The sequence below is a fragment of the Vigna unguiculata genome, chromosome 2 (assembly GCF_004118075.2).
Source record: "Vigna unguiculata cultivar IT97K-499-35 chromosome 2, ASM411807v1, whole genome shotgun sequence".
NCBI lineage: Eukaryota > Viridiplantae > Streptophyta > Magnoliopsida > Fabales > Fabaceae > Vigna > Vigna unguiculata.
Genome location: NC_040280.1, coordinates 29,956,761 through 29,969,173, shown reverse-complemented (window position 1 = coordinate 29,969,173; position 12,413 = coordinate 29,956,761). Strand labels below are relative to the sequence as shown.

General features: G+C 29.7%; 1 protein-coding gene and 1 long non-coding RNA gene across 2 annotated transcripts; one reads left to right on the top strand and one right to left on the bottom strand.

Moving 5' to 3' along the window:
- The first annotated feature begins 6,705 nt into the window (after nt 1-6,705).
- On the top strand, nt 6,706-7,316 carry LOC114174354. Its single transcript, XR_003602681.1, has 2 exons — nt 6,706-6,939; nt 7,047-7,316. It is a non-coding gene; the product is annotated as an uncharacterized LOC114174354 (long non-coding RNA).
- A 2,074-nt stretch (nt 7,317-9,390) lies between these two features.
- Nucleotides 9,391-11,666, bottom strand: LOC114174248 (protein PHLOEM PROTEIN 2-LIKE A10-like). The gene has a single exon (XM_028059048.1). It carries the CDS (start codon nt 11,379-11,381, stop codon nt 10,098-10,100), a length of 1,284 nt encoding a protein of 427 aa, XP_027914849.1. The 5' UTR covers nt 11,382-11,666; the 3' UTR covers nt 9,391-10,097.
- Nucleotides 11,667-12,413: the final 747 nt, after the last annotated feature.

The following is a 12,413-nucleotide window of genomic DNA, read 5'->3' as shown; positions in this document are numbered from 1 at the left end:
AGTATATGGTTTTATCTTTAAGTTAAGCTATTTTATCAGCTATATCCATCTCCCACTATGTTGAAGGCGGAAAAATTGTTAACTGCAATTGTGAAATTAATTAGTACATGTTATACTTATGATAGAACAGGATAAGATATGGATAATATGTTAGTAGTTTTTAACTATTAAATCATGTGTATGATATTTGCGTTGCAACATACACCTGTACGTGGTACCATACGTACGTATTGTATTTGGAAATGGCCGAGTAGCTACGTATGTGTATTGTCCGGAGTATATATAATATATATATATAATGGCAGTTAAAGTCTGAGGTAGGAGAATCTCTAGGTTGCTAGAATCAAAATAGGAGTTGGAAACTAAATATATTTTGAAAGAGATATATAAATAATTAACGTAGTTAAAAGTTAAAAAGTCACCTTCAATTGCTATTTAAATAGCTTTTTAAAATTTTTGTAACATAATGAGATTATAGCTTATTAATTATATATTTTTTTGTTTATTTTTTTTATAAACTGATTAAATCAATATAATAAAGGGAAACAGACCTGTGAATCTATATGATTCAAATTAACCTTTGTTACAGTTAAGTCCAATAGGCCTCTCTTAGACCAGGCTACTTAAGGATGCCACTATCCTGTGTGATTATGTTTGGTGACTTTAAACTTCACTTTGGAACATCAAGATATTGTGCCTTACACATGTTTTTATATGTTTGGTTGTCTCAAGGAACCATTTTATCGTTAACATTATTCCCTAAATAGAGTTTATTTTGGAAGCAGAGATTGACTCATTTTACATTTTTTTTTTATAAAAGTTTGGATTTTAATAATTAACCATCTATATTACTCTTTTACAAATTTGTATATGCAGTCAATGTTATCCCTTTAATAAATTTGAGACCCTTTTGAGCCACTACACAATTAAAGTATTCTTGATTAGCTTTATCCGAACAATTTTCATTTCATTAAACATACTTTTGGACAAGAAATATCCAAATATAAACTGTGTTCTACTAACTTTTTTCTGGACAAGATTAAGTTCTCATCATACTTTTAACTCAAACTTTCGTTCCTCAACTTTAAATCAAACATTAGAAACATAGGAGAGTATAATTTGCTAAACTCCCCTTAACCAATTTATGTTATTACCTTAAATATTATTATTTTGCATATTACTAAGACATATTTCTTTTTCAGGTAAAACCTCAGTTGAATTTAAAGTTTTTGTTTTTAGTAATACGAGTTCAACTAAGTTTTTTGTCGTTCCAAAGGAAAAACAAGGATACCTAATATACCATTATCTTTTTATTTATTATTGTAAGATGCACTTACTCCACTTTTTGTGCATAAAAGCTGATATACTTTTGTTTATCTTACATAAACCTCTTTTTTTTTTTTTCAGACACCTTTAATTATGTAAGATTAAGCTTTGCTTCAATTGATGTTATCTTTTTGATAAATTCTATTTTTACAAATCTAAATTCTTCTCTATGTACATAAAGAAACACAACATATACGGAGTCAAAATTTGATCTATTGATCAATTTCCTCTTCCTTCTATTTTTTCACTATCATTAATGGAATTTTTCATATTTGATCGACTTTCTAGTGATTTATATGTGGATTTTGTATAGGTCCAAAAAAAATTCCCACAAAAAGGTCTAGAAAATATGAAAAATGTATTTGCGCGTCAATGTGAAACATCGTATATATAAAACTGTTTCATGCGGAACGAGGAAAGGAAACAGAGCGTTGTTGAGATTGTGGTGAGTTAAAGACTTTAAATATACAGTGTAACAATTTTGAGGAATGTTCTGAAATGATTATTACAAAGCATTAGAATTGAAAGAACCAGGCACCATGGTTGTTAAAGAAAATGAAGCAAGGTTGAAGAGTCTTGGGTCACATGTGGGTGGCTTTATTTTGAGGGTAGAAGTACAATGATTGGTGAAAATTATGGTAAAAGGAGGAACGCGGTAAGCAAAACCATGTGAACAGGAAGGAGATAAAAAGTGAGGAAGAGAGAAAAAAGCAACAAGATATTTGGATGCAAAAAAGTAAAATTGTGAAGAAAGAGATTTGCAAGGGGTTACTTTAGGTACCTCTATTTTGCTTTTGGCTAGGTAGTCTGGTCCTATTATGTTGAAGGAAACATGAAGCACGAGTTTATTATTGAAATCGCCTTATTCACGTGGATGGACATGGGTTTCCTTTAACACACACTCAATTACGTAACCATCGCCTAATTCATTTAGATACGAATCATACCCAGTGTCACTTTCTTTACTTTATAAGCCAAAATTAAAAACCCAACCGCTTCATTTTCTTTCGAATTCATCCAACTTGGGCCTCCATTTTTGTTTCCATCTTTAAACTTAAGTTGGGCCTCCATTTTTGTCTTTTTTTCCGTCGCCTTTGTAAACCAGGCTAAACAAAAAACTCTTTCTATGTAACCACATAGTACTTGACCCAGCTAACGTTGACTAGCAATACAAATATTATAACTAACCAAAACACACTAAAGAAAGAAAGAGGAAAAACCAACAAAACCTAGTAGATAAGATAACAGTGCGATCTTGTGTGAAAAGAGGTTTAGCATGTTTGACTCTCTGTTGAAGAGTTTGTTTTGTAGATTACATACAGCTTTAATTAAACTTTGCCGAAAGCTGCATCCTTAATTTGACATAAGATATAACACTGACACTGAATGTGGATTTCGAGTTTTAGATCCTCACGCCGCTGGAATAGATTCTTGTTTTTTTTTTTTCTCTTTCTTGTTTTTGGTACAAATATATTTTGACATAATTTCTTAAATGAATTATTCATTTTTACTAATGGCGACAGAAAATTTTGTTATATATGCATGAAAGAATTTGCAATTATTGATTAAACCAATTAAGAAGCTCAGTTTTAGGAAGGAAAAAGTGGCTAAAATTGAGCTTGAAGAGATGCATAAAGACAACATTTGTGATATAGACATAGATTAATTGTCCTTTGGAGATGATTTATGTACATGATTTTGTTGTTGATGGAGTGTTAGGGATCATATTCCACTTTCAGTAATCCTGTCTAGTTTGTCAAGATTCATGAATTAGAAATCCTAGGCTTGACAACTCATCGTCACACGGGGACACATGTTATGTATAATACAACAAAGGTTACCTAGTTTTGTAAGTTCGTCTACTCATTAGATAATTTTTTTCTTCTGAAAATATATTTGTCTAAATAATACAACAAAGGATACTTATGAAAATTAAATTATGATAATATTAGAGGTGGTAAAATGTGTTAAACCCATAAGTGAAACTGGTTTATATATTTGAGTTGAAAAAAAGTTAGTTTTTTAAATATAGGTTAAGCTTACCATATTTTACTTAATTCTTATATTCAATGAGTTCGAGTTTGATATTTTTAAATATTATAACATTATTCAATATTATTTGACTAGGTTAGATGTTTAAGTTATGTATTTGTATTATTATATACAGATTAATATTTTAATTTTCAACTATAATTTTTTTATAATAATGTATGGTAAAATAATTATAGTACTATAAATGTATAAATCGACCCATTTTAATTGTACTGCAACAAAATAAATTAGAAGAATAAAATATCACCTTAATCAAATTGACTATAAATTTGATTAAACTAACATACTTTTTAACTCGCTTATTAAACACTCTAGATAAATGTGCATTAAAAAAAATATTGTCTAAATGTCATTTTTGATTTTTCCATTATTTACTTCAATTTGCTGTCGATTAAAAAAAGTTCATTTTATTTTTAAATTTTTAAAATAAGGTTATTATAGATTTTATCTAATTGAAAATGATATTATCAGGGTTGTGAACAATATAATCATTCATTTAACAGTTTTCACTACATTTATTATTTTTAAACTTAAAATTTAAATCTACTTTTTGACATTTGGAGTTTTATGAATATATAATTTTAATTCTTCTTAAATTATATTAAATATTTTTTTCTTAATTCTTTAATAAAAATTAAAATTGTTTTCTTCTCGAAATTATGATTTAAGTTAATATTTTAACTTTCGAAACGTGTAGATTTAATTTTTTGTTAAATAATAAGTTTAATAAAATTTAATTCAAAATTTCAAAAAATACTATTGTCAATCTTCACTAAAATATAAAGATCCAAAAATATATTTAGCCATAACTGTTAGTAGTAAAGTTAATTCTATTTTTTAAAATTAAAGTATTTTATTAATATATAACTTTAAAAAAAAAGAACTGCTGTATATTTCTATCTGATTATAATCTCCCTTACTATATTAATAAGTAATGGGGCATTAAAGTGACTTAATTTTAAAATTTGGAGGACCAAATCTACAATTAAAATTTTAGATGCTATAATTGCTTATTCACAAAACTACAATAAATCCAACGGAAAGAAAACTATATTCCAATAAAAAAATGCAATTTTAAAAGTAATGACATTTTCAGGGCGTTATAATTATTATTTTAAAATTAAAATTATATCAAAAATTTTAGCTTATAAAAATTGGATATTTGAAAGTAATTTTACAATAAAGACTTATAATTTATAACTTTTTGCAAATATATATTATTTTGAAAGCTATCATAAATTAATTTACCTTTTCAGATTGTAAAATTTTAGCAAATTATAACATATAGGACATTTTAAATTATTATATCTTGAATTCATTCAATTTTATTATATAACAATTTAATCCTTTTTATTCATGTATAATGTCATTTACCTTAATATTTTATTTTCAATAAAGTGTATGAAATAAGTTGCATAACTAATAGAGATGGAAATACTCTTGGATTTAGTGTGGTAAAGATTAATGCTGCAACTAACGTGATTTAAGTAACTTTTACATTATAGTATTTTCTTTTATATAAATCCTATTTTTAAGCCTATAAGATGATTATTTATAAAATAACACTATTAAAAATTCTCGTATTATATGAGAATTTCGTTTTTCTGCTGTTTTGTTTTTTAAATTTTAATTGACAGATAATTCATCTATAGATAATTATTTTCTACAAAATTATAAAATTCGTAGATATTTTTTACAAAATTTGTTGTGAAAAGTGTTTTATATAAAATATTTTACAAAAAATTGACAATAATTTTCTACATTTTTTTATAACAAAATTTATAAATATTTCTTAAAAACAAAATTTCAAAATAAAATTGATAAAAAATATTTTTTTTTTTTTTGTAGTAAAATGTTCATCATCTGAAAATACAAATTAAAAATTACAGACAATTTCTTATTTGCCAATTATGAGTTCAAGCAATATTTTTAATATAACTTAGCATACATGTACCTGTGGATACATTCTACACGTGGTTGGTCAAAATAGTTTTTAGATGTTGAAATAATTATTTAAATGTCTAACACATTTGCTATGCATGAAATTGAATAAAGCTTATAACATTATGGAAAAAGTATATTTATTCTAATTTATAACATTGTTAAAAGAATAACATAGGACACATGTAGATCTTCCGAACATAAGTTAATCCGATTCATATAAAATTACGATTTACATAAAATGTTACCTATTTTATTTCTTAATCACAACTAGAAAGTAATATGATAAAAATAACAAGTGAAGATCAAATAATCAACATGTATAATTATACGAGTAAATAAATAAATGAGTTAAACCTTTAAATTATTTAAATATTATTAAAAAATATTATATTATTAAGAGTTAAATATGTTTTTGGTCTTTTAATTTTCAGGTGAATTTTGGAATTAATGTATTTCGAAACTTTAAACCAATTTAGTATTTTATTTTTTGAAATACGTAGATTTAGTCATTTTATTCAAATTTTGTTAGGTTTATTTGTTGTTTCGTATGCATTTCAGATTTGTATTTGAGTTATTTATACTGTTTGACATTTTTTTCTTTAATGTTAAGTCAAATATTATTATGAAACGCGTTTGAAATGTCAAATAAACTGAACAAAATTTGATTAAAATGAATAAATTCATGTATTTTAAAAAATGAAAGATTAAATTGGTCTAAAATTTTGAAATGGACTAATTTCAAAATTTACTAAAGTTAAGAGACCAAAAACATATTTAATTCTATTATTAAAATACATAATTAGAAAACATTATAATAAAATGTAAATAAAAAAGTATTACCATCAGTACAGTTTAAGTCAAACCATCTTCAGTCTAGTTTGGACCTTCTTAATTCTTGGATCAAATAAGTTAGGTTAAACTCAATTCACATTAATAATATTATTTTTTCGTTGAAAATATTATTTACATCCTCAACCCACAGTTATGCAAAATGAGGTAGTAAGTAATAACAAACAAGTTATACAGAAGAAAATGTAAAATAGTTCACAATGTTCCTTTGTTTCTGCCACCCTTTCCCTCTAAATCTAAAACACAGAGACAAAGAAGTAATCCTATAAATAACAAAAAATCCTGCTTTTAGTTATCAAGTGCAGAATTTCCAAGTATTCGAATCTTTCTTTTCTTGTTTTGCTTTTTTGGTTCATTATCTGTGGTTGTGCCTGTCTTTTGGTTCTGCTCAAAATTTCCCCACTATGATATGACCGTTTATTTTTTTTCTTAAACAACGAAAAAGAAGAATACTTTTTTTGGATTCTTTTTGGTCCTAGAGAATTTTTTTGCCACCCCATTAAATAAATTCTGTCTTCACCTTTCAAAGTTCACACCTTCCTTTGACACCTCTTATCCCTATAAAATCACACCCACCATAAATTCAACACACACAAAAACACTCTCTCCCTTCTTTCTCTTTCATTTTTCAGTTTTCTTCTCTAACACAAACCAAATATGAGAAAGATCACAGCCCTGTTGTTCATCACTCTGTTACTCGGCTTCATCGTCACCCATGCTGCGGCACGCCCTAAATCATTTTTTCGCAGGGGAGGCTCACTGAATCCGGTTCGTTGCGTTTAATGATGTTCTTGTTGGCTTTTACATTAGTTTTTTCTTTTATTCTCAGTAGATATTTTGTAAGGTTCTGATTCATATATTTCTCGCACGCGTAGGATTTTCTGGGAGAAGATAGTTGTTACGGCATTGACGAGGATGAATGTTTGAAGAGGAGAGCACTTGCGGCAAACCTAGATTATATTTATACCCAAGACGATAATAATTAATGTTAATTGTTTGGTATTATATATATTAGATGTTGATAACCGTTTGCTTTCTTTCATTTAATGTTTTACATATATCATGTTATTTTGCTATATGCTACTATTTGGACTTGCACTATCATCTAAGTGTGATGTTTATGAATGAATAATTTATTAGGGGGATTTTTGCATAGCAGTTTACTCTAAGAAAATTTAGTCTAGATTTTTTGTATATTTGGTAACTGATTTTCTCTTTCATAGTTTATTAAATCTGTATTAAATTATTCAGATGCAAAAGCTAATTAGGTGGTTAATTCTATATTGAAATGATGAGTGTGGATATGATAGTTTTGTTTAATGCATGAACCCAGTTGAGAACTTTGATAAATGAATTGACTGAAGATGCGAAGAAATAGAAAGTGACGTAGTTGTTGACTTGAGTGTAGGAATAAGCATAAGTTTGAATTTAATGGAAGTTATTAATCTTTTGTGATAGTGTGTCTGTTCATTGTTGAAGAGAGTGATAGTGCATATGGTATTTAAAACTGGCATCGAAGAAATAAATTGATATTTAAAGTAGCCTTTATGTATGTTGCAGGCATTAACTTCCCATTATTCTTCAATACTTATTCAGTCGTCTTCTCAACTACTCTAAATAAATCTACTCGAGAATCCATTCCCTGACTCACAAACTAAGTACATAATAATTTTTTAATCAAATAATTTATTTTATTTTCCTTTAATTTTCATTTTTAGTAAATATTCTTTTTTATTTTAATGTTTGATAATGTCAATACAACTAAGTTAACAATTCTGATTATATATACTGTATGTGAGGACATAATCACTTCTAGAGATAATGATAAGCGCTAAAAGCAAAAGAAAAATTAAGAAGGGCGAACATAAAGAAAAAATACTTTTAAATTTTATCATCATACTTGTCTTAATGAATTTAGTTTCATGTATAAATTTCACTTTCCTCATACATTTGGAAATTTTACGTATATCCTGATTTTTGTTTTGATTAACAATAAAATTTGTATATCTGGTTTATTGATATCCCTTAAGTGATAATTTGTCCCTTAATTAACGAATAAGTGGCAGAGTAAAACTGTGTATTCTTCTTTTCTTTGCGTTTAATCCCTAAAAAGTGTTACATTTTTTCTTTTAATCCTTAATAAATCTATTTTCCCACGTTGACATCCCATAAGATATTTAAAGCAGTGAGAGAAGGGTGGTAGTAACCAACGAGAATGGTTTGTAACCATTAGGCCCAAACATTAGGCCCAACCATCTCAATCCAAAAAAATATCTGATTTTGAAGGGTTGGGGCAATTTTGCACCGCTATCACGTTACCATTGTCGGCGAGGACCGGTGTGTTGGGATCAGCAGTTTTTGTTTGGATTGAGATGCTATGAGAAGGGAAGAAGAAAAGGGCTACAAAATAAAATTGTTTAAATATAAAAAACAATTGGAAATTTTGTAATTGATTTAATATGAAAAAATAAAAATTAGTTATATTTGTATAGGTAAAACCTAAACGATGTCAAATGATATCACTTTTGTACACATATATAACTTCGTAAAATCTTAGCTGTAGGCCTTTTAAAAAATAAAAATCTTATTAAATTAATTATAAAATTGTGAAAATAAAATTTAATTCAATTATTATGAATGATTATTAATTTTTACAATAAATAGTTTTATTTGTAAAATGATTTATTTTTAAATTTATTTTAGACCTCCTAAAATTTAATTCATTGATTTTGGAATGCAAAGAGCTCTGAGAACCAATGAGATGGTCTGAACTTGGGTAAATCACACTGTGTTCTATCACTAGCATTTGAGTATGAATACTGATATCCCAGTAACGTTGTCCTTCAATCTTCCATTCATCATGCTAAAGTTAGATCTAACAGAACAAAGCACCCGGAATCCCCCGTTCTTAAAAGAAAAATTTATCTGATAACCCTAGTTCAGCTGATTCATATAAACAAAATAAAGTAATAACTAACTAACGTGTTGATTTTACACTTCACATACCGAAATCCTTTGTATAATCTCGATTACAACTTCTGATATAGCTTTTCTGATTGTATAACTAACTACCACATCTTTACAATTCCTATCATAATGTGTTGCATGACTCGTCAATAAAAGTTAGTTTTATCTGTTTGAAATGCTGACTAGTGTGAAACTAGCAAACTGAATATTAAACGTGTATAAGTGCAATTGCCTCTGACATTGCCAGCCAGATATCAAAAATCCACTTCCATTGATGATGAAATGAATAATTCAAAAACGAAGGACGTTCAAAGAATTTACGAGTACATGTAGGGTATATCAGTTGGAAATGCACTTTAAGCACAACCAATGCCAAAATTTCTATAAACACAGTTGGGCAGATTAAGAAGTGTAACAGTAATAACTAATAGCAATTGCAGAATACGAAATGCCATCAGCTTTGGCTCTGCTCCTCCAACAGCAGATTAAAAACATTATCCAACCACACTAAGTTAACAAGGCATTAGAAGAAAGTGGTTATATCCAAAAGAGAACATGAAACAGAGTTGTGATATCCAAAAAGGGAGCGGGTGGCAGAGTTCAAATGACCCCGAGGATGCACCCTGGCTTATACAAAATATCATATCACCATAGTATACAGAAGGATGTATTTAGAACAAGGTTCCAAGTCAAGAATACATCTAATCATGATTGATACACCCTAAACAAATAGTACTGCCGGTTGATGAATGCTTTCTATGAGAGAGCTGTAAGAGAAAACGTACCTTGTATGATCACTGTACATTTATAATATTAAAGATTTACAGAGTTAATCCATGTATGGTATATAGAGATTATGATACCGCTGCAAGCCCAAAGAAGCAGCATTTCCAGAAAAATTTATAGTTTAGTTACCAATCACATCTATTTGGTGAATGAAAAGTAATAAGAACAATTACTTAAGCAGCCACCAGAGCCCAGCCTCCACCCATTATGTGCAGATACAACGAGAGACATATAGTCACAATGACGGAAGACTTCGCTGCAAGATATCTCACAATCTCAAGCACTGACTCTTGAGCAACATGAGCACATCTCCTCACAGAAGCACAAAATGTCTGCAAAACAAACTCCATGAAAGACCTAACAGTCTCAAACGTCACCCTTCCAGTCAGGTCAAGAACAAGCCTCCTATTACTGGGAACCGCCAATGTTGACGAAATTTTGCTCACCCACCCACTCTTATTTTCTTCATCATAAACATCATCAACCTTAGATTCAACCTTCGATTCAATGGACGACATTTCTCCACCCAAGTCCTCATTTATCAGAGTTTCTCCAATAGCCAAATATGAACCTGAAGCTGCTGAACCAACATCTGCATTTGGACTTGTTAACACTTTGTGAGACGTCTTGATGAGAGTCTCCACGGCACCATTACAAACAGAAACCAAGATTTCCCTCACATTGGTCTCATGCTTCGGGTTAGTTAAGCCAGCAAAGAAATCGTCGTAGGTGTTGATATGCATGGTCTTATCAAGATAAACCGCAACCGCGGTGCTCACAAACAATTGCACACAATTCCCAATCAGTTCCCCACACCTATCACCACAAACTACATCCACCCAAGCAAGAACAGGATCCGAATTGGATCCAACATGTGTGACACCACTAGTCTCATCGCCGGAGTTCGATTCTCCACCTAAGTGGTCACGTTGATCCGAATAAAACCCAAGAACCAGGTTCCTAGCAAAACTTCCAAGAACTACAGAAGCAAAACCAGACCCAGCCGGTGTAAGCATTTTGTCAAGCACCCGGTCCACGGCCGTTGAACCGGATTGCTCACCACCAGTCCGGTCCATAGATTGATAACCGCGCAGGACTCCGACGGTGACAGCACTGGTGACGCTAACCAAGGACTCCGACAATTGTTGAGAGCGACCAATCTTGGAAAGTTGCTTCAAGCTATTGGGGATTTGATCTGAATCGGACTGCAGAAAATCTTTGACGTCTCTGGATACGATTCCGATGGTATCTGCAGATTCGGACACGGCTTCCGCTACGGAAACCAATGCACCCACAAGCTTGGAAAGCCTCTGTCTCTTACGAACCACAGAAGGCGCATGATAGAACTTGTAAGCGCTGAACCCACCCAACCCAACAGCACACAGAATGAAAATCCATTTCTTTCTTCTACGGACGTAATCAAAACCAAAACCCTGACCAACTAACTGCACTTCCATTAATCCCACTTACGGATATTTAAACTCGCCAATTTATTATTACGATTCGTTGCTGACCCAAACCAAACGATGTTAAATAGATAGAGAAAAAAAGAGAGACAGACCTTGGAGATGGTTGTGAGGTCAAAAATTGAGGGTTTGCGCTGGAGTTTAAGCTGTTTGCTATTACTTGTTTTTGGTGGAAGCAATAGCCCCAACCGTCATCTTCAATTCAGCCGTCACGCCACAAGCAAATCACAACCACCACTAATTTTTTTCATTTTTTTTTTTTGGAGATATATTCTCTTATGGGCTGGTCTTTGTGGACGCTTCTCTGTTTTGGATATAGCCCGAGTGTCATTACAGATAACGATACTAATATGCAAACTATCTGCAACAAAAAAAAGGAAAAAAAAATAGCAGATATATGTAGAAGATTTAACATTCAAGGTTGGCCTAGGGCTGCTGACTTGTTAAAATCTAAAAAGTGAAAATGGAAAAGAGAGAAATAAAAAAAAGGGTTAAACAGAATGGAATTACTAGTAACACAATTGTGATATAAAAAATAAAATGAAAATTAGAGAATGAAGATATTAATAAGTTACATTTTCTAATTTTACCTGTGGTACAGAAATTTTAAAATTTAATTTAATTCTCACTCTGATTTTTTATGAGATCAATTCATTATGCTTTAAGATTAAGGTAAATTTAGCATTATATTTGTTTTAGTATTTGTTTACAAAATTACTCTTTGCAATATGTAGACAATTCTCAAATTCCCTATTGTTTATAAGTCTTCTGGTTTTTCTTATCATTGGGATATATAGACAACAGTAGTCAAATATGTTTAACAAATTATTCTTAGTGTAAAATATAAGAAAAATAAATATCATACTGTATATAAGTTGTGTAATTGTTTATCTAGAATTTGGTTTGATGCTTGTTTAATTTTTTATTTTTAAATGAATCAAATAAATTTGATGTGAATTTTTGTAGTAGGGTTAGTAAATAAATTGTTTTTCAATCTAAATTATAATATTTTAATTCAGGATT